The 27,928-nt window shown below is 42.3% G+C and overlaps 1 protein-coding gene across 9 annotated transcripts in view; it reads left to right on the plus strand.

Annotated features, from left to right (window-relative positions):
- The window catches only part of Mrtfb (myocardin related transcription factor B), a 162,927-nt gene that overhangs the window by 82,848 nt on the left and 52,151 nt on the right, over positions 1 to 27,928 (plus strand). For 2 of the 9 annotated variants that reach the window (XM_029544825.1, XM_021209122.2), the window contains exon 1: positions 16,353 to 16,711. The exons of the other annotated variants lie outside the window; for them this stretch is intronic. In XM_029544825.1, the coding sequence (XP_029400685.1) occupies positions 16,591 to 16,711 (121 nt within the window). In that variant the 5' untranslated portion in view covers positions 16,353 to 16,590. Of the gene's footprint in view, positions 1 to 16,352; positions 16,712 to 27,928 lie in introns of those variants that run through there. 9 annotated transcript variants of the gene reach the window in all.

A 27,928-nucleotide genomic window follows, 5' to 3' on the forward strand; every position in this document is an offset into this window, starting at 1 on the left:
TAGCTGGGTAGGGCTCTCTCTCTCTCTCTCTCTCCCTCTCCCCCTCGCTCCCCCTCCCTCTCCCCCTCCCTCTCTCTTCCTCCCCCCATCCCACCCCCACCTGCCTTCTGCTGGTAGCTCAGGTATAAGTGCTCAGCTACTGCTCCAGCACTGCATCTGCCTGTTGCTGTGCTCCACACCATGATAGCCATTAACTCTAATCCTCTGGTATTGTATGCCCCCAAAACCTTTTTCTTTAAGTTTCCTTGGTCATGATATCTCATGCAGCAGTAAAAGAATTGACAACTCAGACAGTTGACAATGGATGTCCGGGATGCCTGTGCCTGTGGATATGGGTACTTTGTCCTCAGTCATCAGAGCAGTGAAACATGGCATGCCATCAGAGGTGTCAGGGATGTGGAACAGCTGGCGGGTGTGTGAACTTGTATAACTTAAAAATAAATGTCAATCACTCCAGCATTAGAATTCCTCTACTAAGTAAGTACTCAGTGGAAACACATACACACTTCATACTCACCCCAAGGTGAGATCTTAATTGGAACTCCACAAGTTGCTGCCTTGTACTCACTATCAACAGTGTCTAATCTTCAGTCTCCTAAAGACAAGAGTTACCCAGAAGCCAGTCTGTAACTAAACTGGCCAAATAATGGTGAGACCAGCATTAGAAGTGGGAGGTCAGAGTGAGTGAAGTGGCTGAGTGAGCGCAGGTGCTTGTCACCAAGTCTGAGGAACTGACTTCCATCCCCAGAACCTACATGTTGGAAAGATAGAACTGACTCCCATGTCATTGTCATACACACATCCAATAAATAAATGTAGAGAAAAGGTTAGGATCACTGAGCAAGGTACCCACTGAGCAAGTCCATGAAGGATGTAGCCAAGGCTTAGCCTGAGCTCCTGATCCTCCTTCACCTCTCAAGTGTCAGGATTATAGACATGGGCTACCACACCGAACACACTGAGCTTTAAAGGGATTTTTTTTTTATTTTATAAATGAATGTGTAGATTTATAAATTTGTCCATGGAGGTCAGAGAGGTCATCAGATCCCCTGTAGCTGGAACTTCAGTTTTCTCAAGAGCAGTCTACACTCATAACCACTGAACCATATTTCTAGACCCAACATTACAGTTTTTAAAACAAACCTTTATCATCATTTCTTTTCTGCTCCCTGCATCCTGCTTTCCTTCACCGTCCCAGGTCTCCTCCCAGGCAGTCTGTGAAAGTGGAGCACCACTATCCTTGGGTTACAAAGAAAAGTAAGAGGAACTGAAGTGTGAGAGATCTGCAGCATTGCAGGTTACAGGTCTGAAAGCCTTCCTTCATGCCTGAGCTGTGCACAGCCCTCCATCGTGCCTGAGCTGTGCACAGCCCTCCATCGTGCCTGAGCTGTGCACAGCTCTCCAGCCCTCCAGCTCTCCTTCATGCTTCCTTGCAACCAGCACCCAAGTCTTGAGCAACTACCAGCTCTAACCTGCAGTAACTCGGTCATGGGATGTCACCTTCTCATATGTGTTCTGCCCTTCCCATCCCAGCCTTGTCACTCCCATGCTCCTGTTTGCAAGGTACCATCCTTCAACACTTACTGGTCTTTGTCCAACTAGATGATTCCTTTCTGGCCTCGTAGTAGCAACCTTTGCCTCTGTTTCATACCTGAATTTGTGATCACTTTTCTGTTTCTTTCCAATTTGCTACAGAAATATTTATCATTCTCTGTTTCTCAGAAATGACCTTCTGATTTAGTGTCCACTGAATATTTATTTGAAGAACAACAGGTCATTTTTCTGCAATTAGAACTCTATTTTTCTGTGTCTCCTTCTTTATAGATTAAAGTAGGACATAATGACTTTTAAGAAAAAAATTATTCTAATATTGTCTTTCTTTACAAAGTACAGGATCCATTTCCAAGTGTGCATGTCACTCTTGTCAACAAGAATAGAGTAAGGTATAGTGGTGCACATCTTTAATCCTAGTACTCAAGAGGCAGAGGCAGGAGGATTTCTTAAGTTTGAGGCCATCCTGGTCTACAGAGTGAGTTCTAGATCAACTAGGGCATTCCAGAGAACCCCTGTCTTGAAAAACCAAAAGAATAAAATAAAACTAAACTTAAAAGAGTAGGATTGGCACAGTAATAGTGTTCAGATAGTTTTTTAATCCAACCATATGCGATGAACATCCACATAATAAACACTGAGACTCTATAATTACTGATTGTGAGCGTTGTCTATTACATAGGCGTCTTTCGTTTGCTTATCGTTCCATCACATTTTTAGTGTACGACAAAAAGGTTGCCATCTGCAGTATAGTTAACTTCTAAATACTTTGTAAAATTCAGTAGTAATTTGTATTTTCTCAGTGGGATATGCTGTATATGCGTTGTGCACATGTGATATATGATTGCAGTACCCACATCTGAAGCATGCTGTTGAGTATATTTTGACACATGCATACATGTACACATCCTAAGCCTTTATCAGTCAAGTTGCAGGGCATGGCTGTCACCCAGAAAGATCTGTCCTATGTGGAGCCGATTCTCATCTTTCCTAACTCTGTGACCCTATAATTTAGTTTCACAGGTTGTGGTGACCCCCTAACCATAAAGTTATTTTCACTGCTACTTCATAACTGTAACTTTGCTACTGTTAGGAATCATAAATATCTGATATGCCAGAGGGGTCACAACCCACAGGTTGAGAACTGCTGCTCTAGAGCATCTGTAAATGGGACCACGCAGCATGTGGACATGGGAGAACTGAGTGTTCATCACAGGGTGTGTGATGTTCATCACAGTGCTTGTGATGTCCATTCAGGCATTGCTCACCGGCATCCCAGTATACGAACATGTCACAGCTTACCTATGCCCTGTTATTAAATACCTCCTTTCTACTTGAGATCTATTGTATATAACACTGCCTTGATTGTCTTGTGTGAGAGTGGGCTTGCTAATTGTATATTTAGTTGTTTAAATTTGAACATCCTTTCAGAAGCAGCTAAATCATTTTGTACTCCCAAAAATGGGTGAGGAATGTTATGTTCTCTGTAGCAAAGTCTCCTTTCACTGTTTGTTGCTGTCTTTTCGTTTGAATGTGCATCTTTTATGATGTCTGGGGATTTCATATACTAATATATAGTTACATAAGGGTTTTTCATACTGTTGTGAACTTTTTATTATAATAATTTTCAGGCATACAGTACATGTTGAAGAATACTTTACAGTAAACATTCATGTCTCAGTATAGGTTCCACCAGTAGTAACATTTTATCATGCTTCTTCAGTCTCCTGTGCTCACCTACCCTTGTTAAAGATCTCCCATGCTCATGGATTGGCAGAATTAATATAGTAAAAATGGCCATCTTGCTGAAAGCAATCTACAGATTCAATGCAATCCCCATCAAAATTCCAACTCAATTCTTTATAGAGTTAGAAAGAGCAATTCTCAAATTCATTTGGAATAATAAAAAACCCAAGATATCAAAAACTATTCTCAGCAATAAAAGAACTTCTGGGGAAATCACCATCCCTGACCTCAAGCTGTATTACAGAGTAATAGTGATAAAAAACTGTATGGTATTGGTACATTGACAGGCAGGTAATCAATGGAATAGAATTGAAGACCCAGAAATGAACCCGCACACCTACAGTCACTTGATCTTTGACAAAGAGCTGAAATCATCCAGTGGAAAAAAGACAGCATTTTCAACAAATGGTGCTGGTTCAACTGCAGGTCAACATGGAGACTGCAAATTGATCCATTTTTATCTCACTGTACAAAGCTCAAGTCCAAGTGGATCAAGGACCTCCACATAAAACCAGAGACACTGAATCTAACAGAAGAGAAAGTGGGGGAAAGTCTCAAACACATGGGCACAGGGGAAAGGTTCCTGAACAGAATACCAATGGCTTATGCTCTAAGATCAAGAATTGACAAAATGGGGCCTCATAAAATTGCAACACTTCTGTAAGGCAAAGTACACTGTCAGTAGGACAAAATGGCAACCAACAGGTTGGGGAAAGATCTTTACCAACCNTATATCTGATAGAGGGGTAATATCCAATATATACAAAGAACTCAAGAAGTTAGACTCCAGAGAACCAAATAACCCTATTAAAAAATGGGAAACAGAGCTAAACAGAGAATCCTCAACTGAGGAAACTCAAATGGCTGAGAAGCACCTAAAGAAATGTTCAACTTCCTTAGTAATCAGGGAAATGCAAATCAAAACAACCCTGAGATTCCACCTCATACCAGTCAGAATGGCTAAGATCAAAAACTCAGGTGACAGCAGATGCTGGCAAGGATGTAGAAAAAGAGGAACCATTGTTGGTCAGATTGTAAGGTGGTACAACCACTCTAGAACTCAGTCTGTGGCTCCTAAGAAAATTGGACACAGTATTACCTGAGGACCCAGCTATACCACTCTTGGGCATAAACCCAAAAGATTCTCCAACATATAACAAAGACACATGCTCTACTATGTTCACAGCAGCCCTATTTATCATAGCCAGAAACTGGAAAGAACCCAGATGTCCCTCAACAGAGGAATGGATACAGAAAATGTGGTACATTTATTTACACAATGGAATACTACTCAGCTATTAAAAACAATGAATTTCTGAAATTCTTAGGCAAATAGATGGAAGTAGAACATATCATCCTGAGTGAGGTAACCCAGTCACAAAAGAACATACATGGTATATACTGATAAGTGGATATTAGCCCCAAAGCTCCAAATACCCAAGATAAAATTTACAGGCCAAATGAAGCTCAAGAAGAAGGAAGACCAAGGTGTGGGTGCTTCGGTCCTTCTTAGAAAGGGAAATACAAAATACTCATAAAAGCAAATATGGAGACAAAGTGCAATTCAGAGACTGAAGGAAAGGCTATCCAGAGATGATCCCACCTGGGGATTCATCACAGATACAGTCACCAAACTCTTGACACTATTGTGGATGCTAAGAAATGCTTGCTGAAAGGAGCCTGATACAGCTGTCTCCTGAGAGGCCCTCCCAGAGCCTTACAAATACAGTCAGATGCTTGCAGCCAACCAGGAGTGAGAGAAAGGACTGAAGGAGCTGAAGGGGTTTGTAACCCCATAGGAAGAACCAACTAGACCCCCCAAAACTCCCAGGGACTAAGCCACAAAACCAAGGACCACATGGCTCCAGCTGCATATGTAGCAGAGGATGGCCTTGTCAGGTATCAATGGGAGGAGAGGCTCTTGGTGCTATGAAGACTTGATCGGTGACCCCAATGTAGGGGAATTGAGGGCAGGGAGGTGGGAGTGGGTGGGTGGGTGTAGGAACACTCTCATAGAAGCAGGGGGAGGGGGTGGGATAGAGTGTTTCCAGGAGGGAGAGAAACCTGGGTAAGTGGATAACACTTGAAATGTAAATAAATTAAAAAAATAAAGGAAGAAACAAGCAAACAAATAGACATGTTTCAGGTTAAATTATAGACACCTGTAGAGAAGCCCCTAATGCTTATGAGCTTCCATTTAAATATTCTGGGCACATTGGTAATGCTTCCCATGCCCTGGGCCGGAACCTCTGCCAGCCTTTTCCAGCTCTGTGCTCAGTCTCACTCGGGTCTCATTCTGAATATGCTCTCCTCTCCTTGTCTTCATACTGACTTTTCCTGGTTATTAAATATTCCCCTGGTCGGTCCATTATTCTAGTTCTTTCTTACAATGATGCATTCAGTAATTATTTTCCAGTTTTGAAGCCACTTAAGAGCTATGCAACATAATATGTGAGTGCCATGGTTGAATCATACTGATGCTTGGTTGTACAGTCCCTGCTAGTGTGAAATAGAGGGAAGAAAGAGGGAGGAAGAGGAGAAGAAAGGAGAGAGATGCTCAGCCAGTATCTTTAGAACAAAATCACAGATACATAATTACTGGGCCAGAGTCCAGACTGCTTTAGAGGCTCTTGACATGGCCTGTAGTCAACTTTCTAGAAATGTGCCAGCTGTGCCTTATTGACAGCCTTCAGAAATGGTTCCCAGTATTTACTTGAAAAGCTCTGCCTCTTTTATTAAGTTGTGTTGTACATACATTGAAACACACAGATCTTCAATGTATGGTTTGAGGAGGGTTGGGATTTTTAAGCTTTTTTATTTATTTTATTTTATGATATGCAGGTGTTTTGCATACATATATGTCTATTCTACTTGCATGCTGGGTGACTATGGCAACCAGAAGAGGGCATCAGGTGTCCTGAAGCTGGAGTTACAGAGGTTTGTGAGCTGCAGTGCTGGAAATCAAACCCTGGTCCTCTGGAAGAGCAGCTGGTGCTCTTAACTGCTGAGTCATCTCTCCAGCTCTGCTTTTTGTTTGTTTTGTGTTTGCTTTGAGAATGAGTTCTGTGTTACCTGGACTGGCCTTGAAGCCTTGTGTTCATTGCCTCAGCTTCTGAGTACTGGGGGTACTGTAGTGGGGGACTGCAGGCATGTATCAACAGGCCAGGCTCTAAATCTTTATGTTTTGAAATGATTACATGATGGTTACAGAAATTATACACAGAATCCCCACTGTTACATTATCTTGTTATTTCCATGTCTAGATCTGGCTTTTTCTTTGAACTACATGAAAGCAGGTTCTTGGTGCTGCTTTTAGTGCTAGATACTTAGGTATGTGCTTACTACAAATATAAATACTCTCTTCTGTGCCCACAATGTTAAAATGAGAATGCAGCACTGCTGTTAACTGCTATCAGACACCTCTTAGGTCCCCAGGTTGATCCAGTCATAGCCGTTGTAGAAGAAGAAGAATAATGTCTTTCTTGTGCTCTATTCCAAGGTCACTGTCTAGTCTCTGCATCTCCTTTAAGATGGATTTCTCTAGTCTTACTTCTTGTTTCCTCTGTGACTTTAATGTTAAGCAGTGGATCCTACTGATGGCTTTGCTGCGCTGGAATTACAGTCTTCCCTCAGCCTTCCCCTGTCTGTCTGCAACTCGCTGCCTTGACAAGCACAAGTAACTTTCAATATTTTATTTATTTTTTCATTTTTAAAATTTATTACTTGTACAAAATAATGGATTTCATTACATTTCATACATGTATATATTTTGATTATCTTCAGTACCCTGTGATCATGTCCTACATTCCTTCCCCATTCCTTCTTTCTCTGACTCCAAGCCTGCCTTCTACTTTCAGGATTGTCTGTTTTGTTTTCTTTACTATTACTGTTTCATGTATACATAGGAGTGAGTGTGCGTGTGTGTGCCTGTGCATGTGGCCAAAATCTGTCAGTCATCGACTGCAATTGCATCTTGGGTCAGACTTTGAAAACCTTTTCTAATGTCCAGGACCTGGAAAACCCTCATCCTCACTCACGGCACTCATATGATTTGATTTTTTTTTTTTTTCATTTACATCTGTGGGCCTCTCAGGTTCTTGTTTTGTTTTTAAGGTTTACTTTTATTATTCTATTCTATATGTGTATGCACCCATGCATACTTGAGAACATGATTATAGTTGTCCATGAGGGCCAGAGGCATTAGAATCCCTGGAGCTTGGGCTGTGTGGGTGCTGGGAACGGAACCAGATCTTCTCAAGAGCAGTCGGTGTCTGACTGTCAAGCCCTCTCCAGGTCCAGAGCTGGTGCCCCCCTTTCCACTATAGGATGTTAATTTTGTATGTTTTCTTATCTGTCAGGATGTTTTGTTGTTGTTGTTGTTGTTTCCTATAAACATAACTGTCAGATTGTCTTTATTGAAAAGCCACTGGGTATTTATGTTGAGAGCACACTAAATTTGTAGATTAACTTAGAAATCTTTATGATTATTGTCTTGTCTGTGCATGAGGCCTGTCTGTCTGTTCAGGCCACCTTCTGTGTAGTCAAGAGCTTCCCACCTTTCTTAGTTTGTCAGTACTGTCCTCCCCGACTTTCTGTTGTTGATACCTAATATGTTTTTGTCATTGCTGTTTATTTTCATTGGCTAGTTTGAGACACAGTCACACTGAGTAGTCTAAGCTGGCCTGGATCTCATGAAAGTATCAGGCTGCAGTGCTCTGGCTACTTCTCCATGCTTCTGGAGACCCTTCCATCTGTATACATGAGTCTGCCCCACTGGGCATGTGTAGGTGTTGTACGTTTATGCTTTTCATCTAGTTAAGGGAATTTTCAGGGACTAGTTTTGCGAATATGTTTTTCTGATCCATTATCTGTCTGCCATCCTTTTATTGCTCAGTTGCATATAAAATAACCCTTTATACTTGTTTGTTTGTTTGTTTGTTTGTATAGATGTGTAAGTTCATTGGGACAGTTCTTGAGAGTCAGCTCCCTCCTTCTACTCTGGGGGACAGGTGTGGAACTTGGGTTGTCAAACTTGTGTAGCAAACACCTCTACCCACACTTTAATCTGGGTGTTCTGCTCTTAGGGTCACTACTTTCCCCCACCCAACCCCCACTCCTACAGAGTACTAATCTGCAGTGACAGAGCTGTTAGTCCCACTCTCAGAGAAAACCTTCCTCAGCCACCTTTTTCATCTCTACCTTTGTCATGACGCTATGTGAAGGCAGTGTGTGATTCATTCAGATGGCACCGCAGAAGCCATGTCTTGGCTTATGAGCCACTCTCTCCCAGAGTCCCATGGTGGAGCAGTGCTCCCAAGCTTAAGTAAGACATAGATCTTTAGGAACACTTAATAGATGATTTCATTCTTCTGGTGTAATGTTACATTATCCAAGGATAGCACTGAACGTGGATACAAACCCAAGCTCCTTGTATGTAGACTCCGAACTCCACAACATGAATGAGGGCAAGGTCCTCCAGACGTACCTTCCTTACAGCTTTCTTCTGGGCCAGCTCAGATGAAAGTGTCATTTTCTATAGATGTTACTGTTGTTACTTTTTTTTTCCTCTCTGGCACTACTTGGTAACAAAATAGCTGTCCAGGTCACTATAGAGATTTCCCCCTTAAACTTAAATAATGAAAACACAATTAAAAAATGTTTTCATAAAGGAGCTGGATGGAAGGTTTAGTGATTAGGAGCACTAGCCATTCTTGCAGAGGACCCACCCAGGTTCAATACCCAGCATTCTGTAACTCCAGTTCCAGGGAATCTAATGCCCTTTTCTGGCATCTGAGGGCACTGCCTCTGCATGCATGTGGTATATACAGTCATATATACCAGAAAGAAAGAAAAAAACCTCATACATTCAAGATAATAAAATAATTTTCAATTAATTACTTTAATTCATTAATTTAGCTAGAGAGATGATTCAGCAATTAAGAGCCTTTACTGCTCTTCCAAAAGACTTAAGTTCAGTTTCTAGCACCCATGTTGAGATGCTCAGAATTAACTCTAGCTCCTGGGAATCAAACACCCACTTCTGGCCTTGTGAACACCTCTTTGCATATGACCAGACACATGAATAAAAAATAAACCTTTAGGCCGGGCGTGATGGCGCACGCCTTTAATCCCAGCACTCGGGACGCAGAGGCAGGCGAATTTCTGAGTTCAAGGCCAGCCTGGTCTACAAAGTGAGTTCCAGGACAGCCAGGGCTATACAGAGAAACCCTGTCTCAAAAAAAAAAAAAAAACAAATAATAATAATAATAATAATAATAATAATAATAAACCTTTAAAAAAAGTATCAAGTACCGAACAACATCAAAAACCCCTATCAAAAATCCTCACCTGGGCTGTGTGTAGCCGTAGCGGATGGGATGGGAAAACAGAAGGTGTGTGTATAGCCCTCTGGGGTACACATGTGCATGCATGTGGAGACCTGCCAGAGAGGCTGCAAGCACAGCCATGTTGGACGACAGAAAGAAATCCTCAGCCTGTTGGGAGTTAGGCGCGCAGTGGCTATGATGCTAAGATCTGCTACTGAGGCCAATTTCTCTAGTGACACACAGAGATACCTGTGTATCCAAGCAGCTAAGTGTCCTTTCACTCTAAAGCCCAGCCCCTTTCCCAGAACCATCTGGCTCCTAAACTTTATCAGTCTACTAGTGATGCCATTGCCCCTTCAAACGAGTCACCACTTTTAAAACACTCATCTTTGCAAGTCACACTGAATTAGTAAAAAGAAAAAGTGAACTAGTGCTTGCTTTGGGTGAAAGACTTGTCAGAGTCAGGCTGCCTTGATTGAAGAGCTGTACTTACTAGAACTGACTTACATTGTGTCATTTTATATTGACACTTTGTTTTTAAGTAACTGAATTATGCATGTCTGTGCACTGTGTGTGTCTGTTCTCCTTCATTGAGTATGTTTATCTTGAGTTTCATCCATGTTGCTGTATATAATTTTTAATTGTTGAGTAATACTCCCTTATAGGACTGCCAGTATTAATAGATATGTATTGATTATTTGTTAATTAATACGTTGCCACATATATTACATTTGACTCAACATCTAAGGATGTAAAGATGGTGAAAAGTGTCTAGTGATCTCAAAGCCGTTGTTACAGATGGTAAACATTTTGATTTTTTCTCATTGAAGGCTTCATATATACAGTTTACTCTAATGCGGCTGGGTTTTTCTCAAGATAAGAGGCATTGGCTTCCCTTTTATAGAAAGAATTTTTTATGGAGGGAGGAGGCTAGAGAGATAACTCAGTGGTTAAGGGTATTGCTGTTCTTGCCGAGGATCCAAATTTGGTTCCCAGCACATACACTCACACACAATTAAAATTGATTTAAAACAAAACAAAACCGTGCTGCAGGGGTGAGAACTACCGTATGAGATCTGAGTGTAAAACGACCCACTTAACTTGTACGTCCTCATGCATGCTTGTTCTCGTGCTGCAGAACCTTATGATACTACATTTTATGAAATGTGACTAGGAAAGAATTGTAATGGAGCACTGGGATGAAGAGGGTAGCTCCAACTGTCAGGGTGCCTAATTATTTCAGCAGCTACTCCAACATCACTGACCATAATGTACTAACAAGCCATTGAGCTGCTGGGATCTGGTCCACTGTACTTTCCTGTTGTCTTGTACATCTTTGTTAAGGTTTCAGAGCTGTGTCGTTTCTTTCTCTTCTCTCTGACTGTGACTGTCTTCTGAGGACTTCTAGTACTAGCTAGAAGAGAATCCACGGAGAGCTCTTAGTTATGACTCTTTCATAACCAGTCGTCTGCTTATGTAACTGTAAAGCTTAGAAACGGGGAAGTACTCAGACTGCTTCTCTGAGCTGACACGGGTGCTCTGTCGTCTCTTGATTGATCAAGTATGCCTTCATTCTAAGCAAGATATAACACGGCGTGAGACATTCATGTGGAGTTTCTTTTGCCATGGAGCAGTGAGGCCTGAGGATGACTCATGGGGACCCTAGGCCATGTGCTAGTCTTCACCCTGCTCCACCAGTCTGAATGGAGGGGTTTCATTGTTACTGCTTTTAGTTTTTGTTTTTAGAATAATCTCACTCTATACTTCAGGCTGGCCTTGAAACTAATTGCTATCCTCTTGTTTCAGTTTCCACTTGCTGGGATTATAGAAATACACCATTCTTGACAAAAATGTATTGTTTAAATAATAAGGATGAACACCATTAAAGATCTTACTTCAATGATAGTGCATTTAATTTCAATTTCCTTTCTGAAAAAAAATTCAAACTCACCAGTGCAAGTTGCCCTATTTATTTAGTCATGGTTTCCTTTTTAGAATAGTATTTATAGTGTTAAAAGGGAAAGAAATAAGGACCCAAAATAAGACTTATAGAAACATGGTGCCCTTAGAAAAAAACTTAGAAGAAACTTGTTTCTTCTGTGAATATGCCCAGCCAGTGTGCAGTAAGCCACCAAGTTCACTTCTCTCCAGAGAGCAGTAGCTGAGGATCTGTGACAAACCAACACACTGTGGGGGTTACAAGAAAGGCCACACTCTCTCTATTTCCAAGTCAGAATGCCAAAGCAGTGTCCTCAACCCCAGAAGCCTCTTGGCGCTGTAACTTTTAAAGACTTTGCATCAGTGGAGCATGCCCTGTTAAAATATGCCCCGGACTTTCTAGATATGACGTCATCCCAGCAGGAATCTGCTCATCAGGACTTTTGTGAGCCTCCCTTGGCTCTGCCAGGGTTTTGTGTGGATCCCTTGAGCCATGTTTGTTTATATTTGATCCCTGAAGCCTTTCTTGAAACGCTGCTACTCTAAACCACACAGTTTTTCTCACGCGTATTAACTATCTTTGTTTAGTGCTGGAGAAACTGGCTTGATTTCTGGCAGCCTCTGTAGGGGTTAAAGAGCTCTTTTGAGTATGCATACACACAAACACTGGCAAAGCAAATTTATCTTAAATAGAAGTGACTTTAATCACATATCATTTGAAGTTAAATGTTGCTCCTGACAAAGAGCCAAATGACAATAAAGGTGCGCAGTACATGTGGTAGAAAGAAGAGCAGACCCCTGCACAGCAGTTCCTGTGACACCTTGGGCTTTCCTGCTAAAGCAATGCAAGGTTCTCTCTCCTCTCTGCTCAACCTGAAGACCAAGGTCACAGCAAGGTAGCTGCCCTAGGACACTGGGTGTGGTTGGTCAGAATGAAACATCATCTGTGCAGGGCAGAGCTACACAGCTAGACTGTGGCCAGCAGTGGGTTGTAGAGACTCTGGAGGCAGCTCTGGCCCTGGGGGAAAAGAGAGTCATGAGAGCAGCGAAGAAAATAGCATTGACCTTAGGCGTTGTTCTGGAAACTGGAAGCATTGGGGCAAATCTGTGCTCTTTGCTGTGTATAGATAATACAGATTTTATATATGTACACAAAACCACACACTCACACAAATAGAATGTATTTGCTATCTCTTCATATACAGAGATGTAAACGTGTGTGTATGTATTAAATGGAAACATGTCTACTCATGCAGCACATCCTAGCTCTGTGCTCAGAAGGCCTGGAAGAGTGGCCACACCTCACCTTCAGACCCTAGTTCCTAAATGGGGTAGGGGTACAAGGTGGACTTGAAACTTCTTATTAGAAGATAATGCCAAACTAGGAGTCCTGGCCTCTGATAGAGACAGTCCTATCATCAAATAAATGACAGTCATAGATACAACCCCTTGAACAAAACAGGAAGCCTTGAGACCATGCTGTAAACTGGTAATACATACCAGCTATTCATTTCCTTAGAGTTGGGTATACCTCTAATATGGATGGTCCACAATTTATAATTCTGCTTATGAGTTTCCAACTTACAGGGGCATAAAAGCAGTACATGTAGTATAGAAACCATGCTTTGGATTCTGATCTTTTCCTGAGCTGACAGTATGCAGTCTAGTTCTCTTGCGCAGAGTTAGGCAGTGGCCAACAACCACCACTTCCAGTCCCCCCAGGGTTACCAGGAGCCATCGGATATGCTGGAGTGCTGTGCTACTGTGGTACGTTGTATGTTGGGGATTGCTTAATGAACTTTGAACTTAACGGTACTTTTTATTTAAAATTAATATATCAGGACATAAATTGGGGGACATCTGTAACTACAGACAGGATGATAGTCTTCCTTCCAACTGTGTCACCAGTCTCATCACAAGGATGCAGTCCTTAAACCCAAACTACAGATGGGACCTAGCTTTGGATCCCTTTTGCTATTTGGACAATTTGGAACTTGGATGGAGTTTGTGGGTTGATAGTAGTAGCTTATCAGACTCGATCTCTCTCAATACTGACTTTTTTTTTTTGTATAGAGTTTATTCAGGGCATGGGGAGGGAAATTGAGAGGGTAGTAGAGAGAGAGACAGAGAGAGACACAGAGAGAGATACAGAGAGACAGACAGAGAGACAGAGAAGTAAAAGCCAGCTATGAGCATTTGGAGAGAAAGGGTTGATGGGAGTGAGGAGTGGGGGAAAAGGGTGAGAGGACAGAGCAGGAGCAAGAAAGCTAAAACAAGAGAGCTCAGTACTGACTCTTAACGCTGTGGTTCTGTAAAAAGGTGGCCTTATGTGTGAACATGCTCAGCAATGTTCTTGAAGAGATAGTATCAGAAATTCTCACAGAATGTTTGGGGGAAATGCTTTGTAAATTTGAAACTATTTCAAATCCTTTGAAACACAGCAAAAACATTTTTTAGGTATCTCCATTACTAGAGAAATTATTTCTTTTTGAAACGGCAAAGCTGAGGCTTTGCTGTAAGCCTGCAGCAGACTGCGCTTCATTGATGGGAGGCTGCCGCTTCCATGGAGAGATAATATGTCGGCAGAGTTTCCTTCACAAAGACTTCAACAATGGTGTTTCAAGTTTTAAAGTGATGAGTGTAACTTGAAATATGTGCGTGTTTTTTAACCTATAGACTGAAAACATTGAGCAGCACCGTAGAAAAGTACATGCCCCCTGTTGTTTTTACTGTTTCTTTTGCAAAGTACTGTAAGATGTAAGCCCTAGAGCCAAGTTTATTTTATAAGAATCCTGGCCTTCACTTATGAGATATGCTATCTCTAACAAAGTATTTAATTTTCCTAGGCCTCAGTTTTCCCATCTGTAAATTGAGTTGATAATACTGATTTTGCAAGTCTATCAACAGCAGAGCTGACTGATTGATAGATAAATAAATAGAAAAAGAGTTACTGCTTCATAAAAAGTTAAAATACTTTTATAAATTAGTGCCTTGTGGTTATTCCCCCAAAGAGCAGGGATATCATAAACTCATGACTTCTGCTGCTACATGTCTCTAGCCAAAACTTAGAACTAGGGCCTATTGTAGAGAAACCAGGCAGTGCAGTGCAATAAAAAGACCTTCCGATTTGGAGAATAGCAACTGTGGTTCAGTTCTAAGCCTTTGTGATCCTGGTCTTTGTTCTTCAATGTCTGTGATATTCAAATCATCATGAAGCTCAGCAGGACTGCTGGAATACGTGTAATATGTGTAAAAATGTTGATGAAGTACCCAGTAAACAGCAGTCACTCCTTGTGACTCTTGGAAGGACAGGGATGCTGTGTCTGGAAACTAGGTCCAGAGACAGGGAACAGTAGCAGAGCTTTGCTCGAGGGCAGTGTGATAGACACTTCCGTGTGTTCTTAGACTATGCTGGAAGATTTCTGTTGCTTTAAAAGGAGCCTCAGTTGACAAGAAACATGTCGTATGCTGTATAATCCCATTCTCCAGGGATGTGGGAGAAGGGTAGATAGCAATCTTAGGATAGTGTGGGTTGACTGCACACTAGCCTTGAAACCAGAGGCAAACGATTTTCAGGATTCTTGATCTAAACCCATCTGTGCTCGAAGGGGAAATATTGCTTCACCTGTGTGCAGGATGTAATGCTTTCTTCAGTCCACCAAGGGCCATGCTGTGTATGACTAATATAACTTCATCTTCTCTTCAGAAGAAATATCCATCCTTTAGAGTTTCTTCATCTTCCATCAGTCATGCCTGGTCACTGATCAGCAGCAGTGCTGCCAGCTATTTTCTCCTGGGTTTTTTTTTTTTTTTTTTTCAGCTTAGTCTTGTCCCTTGGTTGTGTACAAGTAAAATTACTCATCCAACAAGACTCCTCATCGAGCACAGCTCTTGTGCCACGACCATTTGTTGATGGGCATATGGGAGCTCCATGCAAAGGCACATAGTTAGAACTCTAAAAATCAGAGTATTGTGTCTGCTGGTGTGTGTTTGGTGTATATGGAAACAAACTTGTTTACACATTGCCTGGAATTTCCATCCATAAACATTTCCTTCCAGAGTGCCCCTTGCATGTGTGAGCAGCCACCTGTGCCTTGCAGAAAAGGCACTCCTGTTGTGAAATGAAACTCTAGCCCATCGCTGATTAAATCTTTTAGGAGCATCGCTTAGTGACATTGCTTTGTAGTTAGGAGAACAATTCTCCTTTAAAAAAGAATCCTAGTGATGTGAGCTCTCTCAGCCGACTAGTGGCACAAAGGCAAACTGCTGCTCCATGGGTTCTGAACAGCCAAGGAAGCAGCCGGATTTGCAGCACATTCCTGGCTATAAAGCTCTGCCAGGGATAGCCCTATGAAGCAAGAGGCTCCCACAAAGGAACTGGGAGGGAAGGGATGCTTTCCACCCAGATGTGCTGGTGGCATGTTTATTCAGTGTGGTGCCTCTGCAGAGATAAAACTGCTTCCTTTGGATGTCCTCTCCTGTCATTTGTTTAGCTGGAGAACTTCATGAGTAATGCATGGGCTCGTCTGGCCAGTGTGAAGTATTTCACAGCCCAAGGCTTTGCTTACAGAGAGCGCGGCAGAGACGGCAGCCAGCCGTTCATCTTCCTGTTATCAGCAAAGGTTTCTCTTTAACAGCTAGAGATTTTATTTTTAACTGCTTGACTCAGTGCTCGTCAGATGATTGGGAGCATCTAGCTGCAGATTGAAGCAGCCAGCGCGGGGGAGGCTGGAATGGCAAAGGGAAGGGGGATGGCTGGGAAAGGGGGTGGGATCTTAAGAGTCGTGCCTCGCAGCCTCTGCCTCCCTCCAGTGTGGAAGAGTTAAAGGCTCCCACCCGAAGGAGTGTGTCTGCAGGTCAACCTGGGAACTCCAAGAGAATGGCTGCCTTATGTCACTTAGAGACTTAATTGCCCTGTGACCAGTGTGCTGTGAGGAGGGAGCAGGACCAGAGTGTTCTGTGCTCTCTACGGTCCTGCAAATCAAGCTTCTCTCCTGCTGGATGCTGCCTGTCTCCAGAAGTCTTCACCATGATCGATAGCTCCAAGAAGCAGCCACAAGGCTTCCCAGAGATTTTAACTGCTGAGGATTTCGAACCTTTCAAAGAAAAGGAATGCCTTGAGGGAAGCAACCAGAAAAGTCTCAAGGAAGGTCAGTCTGTCTCTGGACAGGGCAGGATGGCTACATTCCTGTTCTGTCACCTTGCTGGCTGGCACGTCTGTCTACCACTGTATGTCTGTCTCTCTGTTTGCTGTTGTCCTTACTCTGAGTTCTCTATGGTGAATGTTTAATGCTGCTTGCAGAGAGCAGAGTTGACAGGACATGAGCAGTCCGCAGTAACTGCTACTGATAAGGACAGTTAGGAAGCCAGTGCTGGTTTCAGGTGAATTTGTCCAGATTTGTTTGTGTATTTTTCCCAGTTTGGGATTCTCCTCCAAACCCTGTGGGTTTTGGAGAGGCTATTCCATCTTTATTATTAATCAGAACACTGCTTTATTTGTGTTTACAGCCACATAATTCCAGGAAAAATCATTTTCCCGATGAATATGTCGGGTGTTTGTTGTTCGTCTCCTCACTTGAGTCCTGAAATGATGACTCAGCTGTGTGTGCATTATCTGCATGTTGATTTAAAAGCGTGTGATTTAAAAAAATAAAAAAAGCAAGCAAATAAGCTTGAGAATGCTTACTGGTGGTTATGATTGTCGGTAAGCACTGCACTAATTAAGAAAATGGCCAGAGATCTGGGAATTCCTCTTCCTGTTTGCGCAGCATGCTTATGTTACAGCGGAGAGCCAGGGCTGTGGGTGAGGAAGCCCGAATCTGGACAGAGCAAGGATTTCCTCCATTGAGACCTGAGTGTTGTTGACCCCCGTGCCCACTCAGTCCTCTGGGGAGGCTTCCTTCCTCACCCCCTCAGCTCTGTCTGCAGACCCCTCCTGTCCTGTCCTGCCCAGCTCCGGTTCCTCCTGCAGACAGACAGCCTGGAAGGAACCCTGTTGCCTTGAGGAGCGAGTGCTTCCATCCTTTTCTCTCAGATACTAAGAGTGTGCAGATTCGATGAGGGAGTGCTGTAGCTTGCAAAAAATGAAAATAAATCATTCTTTGACTTCCCGGAGTCAAACTGCTTTCGAGAATGGTCGGGAAACACCTAGGTCACAACAGATAACAGTGAAATGTAAGTTACTGCTGCTGAGAACTGAACAATGGGTGTGCTCTGCCTCTACACAGTGTGCGTTACAGCAGATTGCTAGAACAGTCAGTGCCAGGGGAGTTTTTAGGACACACAGAGACTCGTTATGGGGGTCAGGTGGGCTTAAAGTTTTTAAATCATTCATTGATAAAAAAAAAGTTTAAGAATTCCTTTTGCATCAGTTAAGATGTTTAAATGTCAGTTCTTCTTAATGCCATATATTTAAAGCAGCTTTGTATGCTTGTGAAATCAGGCAAGTTAAATAGAACAGTAGAAATAAAAAGATAACAAAACAGAAGACTGTGATCTAAAGGGCTTAGGAAGCAAGGGTCAAAAGTATAAACATAAGGAGTAGTGGGGTGTGGAGCTATGCCTAGCATGTAAGAGTCCCAGGTTTGATTCCCAACACTGTGCATGCATGCATGCATGCATACATAATACATATATACATACATAATACATGCATACATCCTGCACACATGTGTCCATGGTAGAAGGATCATGAGCTGATTAATCACATAATTAGAATCTCCCTGGCAATCCTGAGGGTTATGCAGTGCAGTAAACAGTGCAGTATTGAAAGAGCAAAGACAGACTGTGAGTGGCAGGTCTTTAGGCTCAAGCCCAGGTACAGCATTACTTTTGTGGCCCTGGATGGATGTATTTACTGCTCTGCACTTTGGTTTCCTTGTCTGTACAATGAAAAGGAATAGTTCCCATGTCCTTCTATTTACATGGGAGGCTGGGTGCAGTATCAGTTTCACATTCACCCTCTCACCCACTTGAAAGCTTTTTGTTACTGCCTGCTTCTATGCAAAAGTTAAAGTTTAAGAGCTAACATATATTTTCTTGCAAAGAAGTGGCCTGCATATTCATAAATGCAAATTCATAAAGAGGTCATGTTTTAAGACACCCCATAGAAATGACTGATAATGAAATCCACATCTCACCAGAATTGAATGGAACTGAGTTTGACATGTTTAACATATTTAACATATTATGTATTTTTGTTCATTTTCAGTAATAGGGGATGAGAGTAAAATGATATAGCCACATATTAAGTCAAAGTCTCCTGCCTCAGATCTGGATTTAATCAGAACAGAAAAATAACTTTTTAGGAAAACTCCCTTATTTGAGTTGTATGAAAATAAATTGTTCCTATGAAGAACTGAACCCTGAAATTCAGTGTACCCCAGTACCAACTGCAGATACATAATGTGAGTGAAGCATGTGGCTGACTGACCTGGGCCAGCACAGTGTCTTCTTGTCCAGCAGCTGTGTTGCTTCATGAGAAAGACAGTTGCTCAAATGTCTTAGATTGACTTGTTATTGAAAATGCCTTCAAGTCTATGTAGATCCTGCGCTATTTTGGTGAAAGAGATAAATATATAAATGACTATTAGTAATGCCTAATAGTTTATTCTCGTGTATTAAGGGGCACTTATTAAAGGTATTTATTATATTTCACATCAATTCTGTTGTGTTTTTCTTCTCAGTGTTAAGAAAGATGGATTTTTTTGAAGACCACCCTATAGAATTTTTTTGTAAACATCTGAATCATAAAATCATAAATTTCTAGGCAATGAATTGTTCTTCTGATTCTAGTCGCATAGACACCAGCCTGGTCCCTCTGGTGTTGCTAACTTTTGTCTGCTTTAAGGGCTGGAGTTTCTCTGCCTCAAGTGACAACTCTCTTGCCTGCTTATATTGAAGTCTTTGCCAATTCCAATAATTGTTGACAGTGCAATTGGCTAAAATTAATATAAGGCTACTTCGGGTGGGGTTCAGATTTTGTAAGCAAATAATCATAGGATTTAAGGGTCTTTGTTTGTATGGAGAAAGCAAGATGGCCAGTGGGTAAAAGTGCTTGCCACTGAGCCTGACCATATGCATTCAATCCCTGGGATGCACATGGCAGCAGGAGAGGACTGACTCCCAAAACCTGGTTTCTGGCCTCTATACTCATGCCATAACCACACACATACACATACCACACATACCATGCACACACACACACACACACACACACACACACACACAACTTTACATAATTTTTGCAGTACATCAAGGAAATTTAGTAATATGTCACAGGTAAAGCTGTCCTTCTGTCTCATCCAGGGTCTTACATATGCATAGTATGTGTTCTGCCAGTGTGTCACACCTCAACCCAAGGAAAATGTTCTCGACTAGTAGTTGCTCTACATACCAGGGAATGGACTGAACAGCAGAAGCTAACACCACACCCTGCTAAGGCTTACCGTTATGAAAACGTTGGTAACTCCTAGTCAGTGTGCGTAGCTAGAGAATCTGACTTCTCTCTGCCCTAGATGAGAAGCAGCAATTGTCACAAATTCCCTGAACAAAGTCAAATAAAGCATTCCTCATACCAGCTCCTGTTGTAGAAGCAACACTGGGGGCTCTCCCCCTGCCTAACATGCAAGGGGTTTGGCTGTTTTCTCAATAGTTAAGCTCAGCACACACGAGCTTAAATTTGACTTACAGATCTTCAGTATGTTCATATGAATTTCCAGGAGTAATCAATAAGTTGGGGTTCTTTAATTCGGATAAGCCTTTTAATCTTTGAAACGAACAGATCAGAGCTCCAGTGCTACTAGCTAGTTATAGACCATATTTATCAAAAAACAAACTGGTAGTGCTTCTAGTAAAAAGGGGGAAGTAAAATCTGAGAACTTTTTGCTGTTGAAAATAAAGTATGAGAGAAAGAAAACTGGATTGTGTATTTGGCTGGTTTGTGTACTTTATCTGAAGTGCCTCGCGTTTCTCTGCATCTCACACTGTGTAGGTCCAGCCAGTAGACAGCACATCCTACAGTAGCTGTCCTCTGACGGTGACTGGGAAGCTGGACCCCTCTCGCTGAACTCAGCTTTGGTATTGAAGTGAGGAGGAATTTAAGATCTGAGGGAACAACTAGGTGAGGTGTGAGTCTGTGGTCCTTTGCCAAAGGAGCAGGAGACTCCATGCTAGAACAAGTCTATCATAGAAATGTTTAAGGAAAGAAAGAATATTTGTCTGAGATATTCTAGGGAATCCAACCCAGAGATAGACAATAAGCAGCAGAGAATAAGAAAAATAAGAAAAAAGCAACAACAACTTGGACAAAGCACAGCTTTTACAAGACAGAAATGAACTCTTAAGTTATACCTGGGCTGGTGAGATGGCTCAGTGGTTAAGAGCACTGACTGCTCTTCCAGAGGTCCTGAGTTCAAATCCCAGCAACCACATGGTGGCTCACAACCATCTGTAATGAGATCTGACGCCCTCTTCAGGAGTGTCTGAAGACAGCTACAGTATAATTACATATAACAAATAAATAAATCTAAAAAAAAAAAAAAAGTTATGCCTGTGTTTATCTCACCCAGTTCAGTGGCTCCTACTTGTAGTTCCAGCTGAGGGTTCAAGGACAACCTGGACAGCTTCCTTCTCAAAAAAAAAATTTTTTTTAATTGAATAAAATTTTTCAAAAACACCATCGTGGAGCACAGTTGTATAGTCACAGAGACATTTGCCTGGGCAGCATGCCTTGGTCTCCTGTTCTTCAGAAAGTCATCCACACCAGGCATGGCGCCCATACCTACAATCCTAGCACTCGGGCAGCTGGGGCAGGAGGGTCCACATGCCTCAGCACAGTAAGGCTTTGTCTCAAAAAAAAAAAAAAAAAAAAGCCACTCACTTTAATAGCTGAAAGCACTTACTCATCCCCTCTATACTCCCAGTAAGTCACTCAGAGACCACTGTGCTGAACACCTGCTCTGCCATTGCAGTAACACCATTGTGGTTCTTGGAGTCAAGAACCTTTGTTTTCTTTTCTTTTCTTTGTTTTCTGCCTACATTCTTCTAATTGAAAGTATCATAAGTGTGAATTACCACTAAATTAATGTTTAATAAAGTAAGTTTGAAAAGATATGGTTTCATATTCAATTGACAACACATGAAGAAAAATCTCTCTCAGATAGGACTCAGTATTTTAAAGTGGGTATATACAATTGGGATGAAATTATACAGTTTAATTTTTATTGAAACTCATTTTATTTAGCAGAAAGGGAATTGTCTTCCACATAGGACTCTGGTATATGTTGCATTCTGATAGATAGATAGATAGATAGATAGATAGATAGATAGATAGATAGATAGATAGATAGATAGATAGACGGACGGAGATATATTAGATATATATCCTAAAAATTGGCAAACTAAGATGATAATATAAAAGTCCAAACACATACACACACACACACACACACACACACACACACACACACACGCACAGCAGAAGAAAATTACATGTGCTTTGGTCCACATAAGCCAGCAGCTGAGCCTAGGGATCCAGCCTCTCTTGAGATGCATACATAGTCATCCAGCCCAGCTGTCCCTGGGCATCGTCTTTCTCACACCACACGTCTTCCTCCAGGCTTCCCTGTCTCAGTACACATCACCTCTGTTCAGCCAGTGGCTCACACCCAGACAGTGATCCTGGATTCCTTCTCTGACCCCTTCTGTTACCAATTCTGTCAGTCCACCCTCAGAAATGCATTCTTTCCCCCACAGGACTGCAGCACTGTGGCCCAGCCTTCCAAAGAATCTGCTAAGGTAGAGGCAGATGCAAAGCTGGCCTCCCTTCCCTCCCAACAGTCCTGCACCCCTGACAGTATCAAGAGCCACCATGGTGACGTGCAGACTTGATTAGCCATGCTCACTGCAATAAACCTAATTCCCTAGTGTTGAGGGCCTGCCTTGCCTTCAGGGCTTCTCTCAGAAAGCCTGTGTTGGCCCCTGGTCTAAGCCACCACAGCACAGCTTCCCTTTGCTACCCCCCCACCCCACTCCCCACCCCCCAGTTTCATTCCAGATGCCAGACAATGCTGAAAGGACCTGTGTGTCAGCAATGTTCATATTTTTAAAAACTACCCCTTCTAGACTCCAGAGTCTCAGAGGGAAGGGACTGCATGTGTCCCCTGTATTTCAAAGCCAGGGTCCTGAGCTTCTCCCTCAGTTTAAGGCTGTTCGAAAGTAGGTACCACCTCTGAGGGGAGTCAGCAAGTAGTGTGCATGGACCCTCACCTGGAGAAAGAAGAGCGCAGCAGAATCACCCCTTTGTGAGTGACTTTGTGGATCCTGTAAAAGTCCACATGTGGAACTGGAGATGGAAAGGCGTAACTGTGTTTTGTATACCGTCCCTCCGTGGTAACACGACAGGTTAGTGTAACACCAGTCTCAATGAAAAGCTTTTAAGAGAATTTAGATATGGTCAAGGCTTTGTGGTTTCAGTCGCTTCCTTCTTGTTAGCAGGAGCACTGAGTGATTAAGAAGGGTCAGCTTAGAGTTTGTATCACACTGGAAGGCTTCAGTGACGACAACCTTCTTTGCGCATACCTCTCTGCAGGCTAGAAGCCTGAGGCAGAGCTTCTGCTGAGGGCTCTCTTCTTGTCATGCAGCTTTGCCATGAGGTTACACAGCCTTTCCCTCAAAACACAGGGAGAGGAGCAGCAAGCAAGCCTGTGCCCCACTCAGAATTACCTCCTAAAGGTCCTGTCTCTAGAAAGTCGCTGCCTACAGCAATGAGTTCTTATTTGACTTCCTGTACATAGCATGATTAGCAGCTTTGTTGATGGAGCTTAGTGCTATAGCAAAAGCTGAACACTAGTATTAGTAAATATTTATGAGCTAAATTTTTTAAGGAAAATTACCACAGCAATTTCTTGCTTAATTCTAGTTTCTGAATTTCTGGTTTCTTGCTACTTTACATACAATAATGTGTAAGTACTTAATTTCTCTGAAAAGATGAATATTGGTACCCACCTCATGGTGCTGCTGGGAAGAGAGACACCTGTTGACAGGGAAGCTCCCAGTGGAGCCTGCTAAGCAGAAGTCCTCCCTGGCTACAGCACAGCACTGAGCAGAACCACTGGTTTCTAGCTGCTGAAGCAAGAGAATACAGAGGCAGGCAGTTTCCTACCTGTTTACCATTTTAGGTGATGAACCTTCCTGTTAATTGATATAAATTCATTTCATATCTAGATATTTATCATAAGATTTTATCCTAAGTATTTATGGCAAGTTCCAGCATCCTTGTTCAATGGCTCAAATTATACATTTTCTTACTTATTTTAATGGAAAGAGCACAGCAAGTCAGTCGTCCATTATATAATCTAAACACCAATCAGCAATCTTTCTCTTTGTGCATGCAACGCCATTGTAGTCCCTGAAATGTGGTACTGTTGTGTAAAGGACAGCTGGGTGACCCTTCAGGCCACATACAGCTGCTCAGTGTATCACCTGGATCAGTGTGAGTAGTTACAGTGCTGTTAGCATAATACAAATTATAACAGTGTTCACATGTCTCTGTGCTTTGTTGTACATTGCACATATATGAACATAGATAGATAAATAGTCTACATATAAAATTGTATGCATTTACACATTTATATGAGTCAAAGGGCTCTCTGCCATCTCTGCTATCCTTCTTACAAGGACACTAACCATATAAATGAAGGCCTCAGCTCACCACGTTCCTGGCCCACTAAGTGAGAAAAGCCTGGGCAGGCAGGGAGCCTGGACTAGGCTCCTTCCTTAGAGCAGCTGGCACGGGCTGCTCTTGGGTAGTGAATAGAACCGTTTTCCTGTTTAGTTTCTGGTTGGTTCTTGTTCAGAGCACCCACCTTAGATGTTTATTCTAAAAAAAATTACAGAATCATTTAGACAACTGTGTCATTGCAGAAAGATTAAGAAGTAAATGAAGGTTTAACTAGAGCCCACCATGAGAGACCTCCACTGTTCTGCACAGGAATGATGGGTTTTCATTACACCCAAAGCAAGAAAAATAAGCATTCTGTTCCCTTGGAACCATATAGATAAGAAATCTTCACATAAAGAGCCTCATGATTCTTCCAGTCAAAAACTGGGAGGAAAAAAAAATCAAACCTTGTTCTAACTTTCTGATCTCTCTTGCATCAGGCAAGTACATGGACATGTCTGCTTCTTCGGAGCTTGTTAGAGCCCTGGGCCTGCATAGATGCTGCTGTGGGCTTTTTCTCTGTTGCTCTTTCACCGAGACAGTGGGTCTGTCTTTCTGGAATTCTGCTACAGCTAGTGTGATCTCTGCCCTTCCATCCCAACTGAATATCAGTCACATTGTCATACCAGGACGAGCAGACATTCCTTGCAGCTTCTGCAAAAAGGGGTGAGGAATCTGTGTGAAGGTATGCTCAGTTTAAAGAAACATACCCCATTTTTAGCTGTCTGTTTCCATGGCAACATAAGCAGCAGCCAAACAGAGTTCTCAAAGCTCCTGTAAATTTCCAGGGCTGAGTAGTGAAAACATTGTCTTCCTGCCCCCATACTGCAGATCAGTGCGGGAACCAGTGCACCTGGAGTGCATTTCAGCTTGGTTGTAGTGGGCGTCTCCCTCGGCCTGTGTGCCTGTAAGGATGCAGCAGAGGGCATCCACTGGCACTCTGAAGAGAAAGGCATTCCTTCCAGCTCCACCTATAGGCAACTTTCTTTGGAAACTTATCTGCACAGCATTTTAGTTAATCTGGTGTTGCTCCTGTTTTAGTCAGAAAAGAGTCCTAAAATCCCTGATGCAGATACTGTTTGTTCCTGCTTGTGGCTGAGTTGCCTTTGTTCTAGACAGGAAGTGGAGTGGAAGTATGCTGAGTCAGTACAAACAGCAGGGCTTGCAGGGCACGCTGCTGCTGTTTGCTTTGGTTGGGTTTGGTTGGGTTTGGTTGGATGGTTGGTTGTTTGGTTGGATGGTTGGTTGGTTGGTTTGGTTGGATGGTTGGTTGTTTGGTTTGGTTGGTTTGGTTGGGTTTGGTTGGATGGTTGGTTGGTTGGTTTGGTTGGTTGGTTGGTTGGTTGGTTGGTTGGTTGGTTGGTTGGTTTGGTTGGTTTGGTTGGGTTTGATTGGATGGTTGAGTTGGTTGGTTGGTTTGGTTGGGTTTGGTTGGATGGTTGGTTGGTTGGTTTGGTTGGTTGGTTGGTTTGGTTGGTTGGTTGGTTTGGTTGGGTTTGGTTGGATGGTTGGTTGGTTGGTTGGTTTGGTTGGTTGGTTGGTTGGTTTGGTTGGTTGGTTGATTTGGTTGGATGGTTGGTTGGATGGTTTAGTTGGTTGGTTGGTTAGTTGGTTGGTTTGGTTGGTTAGTTGGTTGGTTTGGTTGGTTGGTTGGTTTGGTTGGTTGGTTGGTTTGGTTGGTTGGTTGGTTGGTTTAGTTTGCTTTGTTTTAGAAGACTGTGTTTTCTTTTTTTGTTTTGTTTTTGTTTTGTTTTCATCTCTTTGCCTTACTTTTTAAAAATTTACTGAAGAACCTTATTTTACTATGAGCAAACTAGACCCTGAAAATACAGCTAAAGCCATGTGACCTTTGATGGCTCCTTTAGCATCTGAGGATTTGTAGGTTCACATGGATTTCACAATCAGTGTGAGTAGGAATAAGAAAGAGATGGATCCACCATGCATCTGTGGACCTCACACCCTGGCTTGTAGCCTGTCCTTTTTAGTCTCCTTTATCATTTACAGCAGCATAATTACATTTGTGTCTATTCTACCAGTATTAGTTCAAAAGTAAACACCAAGGCTGACGAGATGGGTGGCTCCCCAAGTAATGGGTCCACAAGATGGGGGTCAGTCACGTCCACTAGTGCTCTGACTGTGCCCCACACAGTAAACTAATAAAATGCAAAAAAAAAAAAAAAAAGATTAATTTTTGGAAAAAAAACACAGGCTCCAAGATTCACACAATAAGATGAAACACTTTGCCCCAGGATAATTACTGACCCATAGAAAATCTTTCTGTTAATTTATTCTTAAATGTTTCTTAGGAAACTGAAGCAAATTGTATATTTTAACTACCCATGTGAACTGAAAAAAAAAATGGTGGTTTTTAAGTAAGCATTGTAGCAGGTGCTAGAAACATACAGAAAAGGTGTGCTTCTGGGGAAATGCACAGAAGTCTATGAGGCAGAAAATAGAAAATGTAACTATTTGATTACAGATCACTCCATTAATGGTTAATGGAATTGTGTTGGTGGGGAGGGGACAAACCAGGAGTGGGTAGGAAATTGGAGATTTGAATCCTGAGAAATTTGTTTCTTAACATATTTTGTGTTACTCTCTATTTAAAAAAAAAAAATGTGTTAAGGTGAAATTCACTTTACATTAAATTGACCATTTTAAAGAAAGCAATTCAGTAGTATTGTATACACTTACAATGTTACACAATGATTACCACAGTGTAGGCTCAAAGGAATGAATGCCATAACCAAAGAGCAGCACCACCACCAGCAGCAGCAGCAGCAGCAGCTGCTCCCATGTCCTCCCCGTGGTTCCTGGCCACCAGCAGTACTCTTGTTCTGGGTATTTCTTTTTTTTTTTTTTTTTTTTTTTTTTTTTTTTTTTTTTTTTTTTTTTTTTTTTTTTGGTTTTTCGAGACAGGGTTTCTCTGTGTAGCCCTGGCTGTCCTGGAACTCACTCTGTAGACCAGGCTGGCCTGGAACTCAGAAATTCGCCTGCCTATGCCTCCAAAGTGCTGGAATTAAAGGCGGGCATCACCACTGCCTGGCAAAAATGTGTAGCCCAGGCTCGCCTCGAACTCATGATCCTCCTGCCTCTGACTCCTTCAGCAAATCCTACCGGCGTGTGCTACCACTCCCGGCGGATGTTTCTTATAAGTAAAATAATACGTCACACTTTGTGTCTGGCTTCTTTCATATAATGTGTCTTCCAGGCTCATCCACAGTTAGAGATAGGAAAGGGAAGCAGGGAGAGGAAGAGAGAGCGCAGGGCCCCCGCAGAGTCCAAAAGAGAGTGTCAGAGCCCAGGCTGCCCTGAGCATGGATGCCAGGAACTAAACTGGGGTCTTCTGCAAGCGCATCAAGTGCTCGTAAGGGCTGAGTTCTCTTTCCCTCACCCATATCAATCCATAATTCCTTTCTGTAGCTGAATACTAAGTACTCCATGTTCAGTATAGACTTTGCAGATTCCTGTAGCACGTAAGCTGTCGTGGTACAGTTGCTGTGAACATGTGTGCACACATCGTGTCTGCATACCTGAGCTCTCTGCATTTCACTTAAGAATAGAATTGTAAGTATGGTTCTTGTTGTTCTTGTTGTTTTGTTTTTAACAAAGGTACCATATACAGAACTTTTGAAAGACCCCAAGT

The sequence above is a fragment of the Mus pahari genome, chromosome 12, assembly GCF_900095145.1.
Source record: "Mus pahari chromosome 12, PAHARI_EIJ_v1.1, whole genome shotgun sequence".
In the NCBI taxonomy this organism is placed as follows: Eukaryota; Metazoa; Chordata; class Mammalia; order Rodentia; family Muridae; genus Mus; species Mus pahari.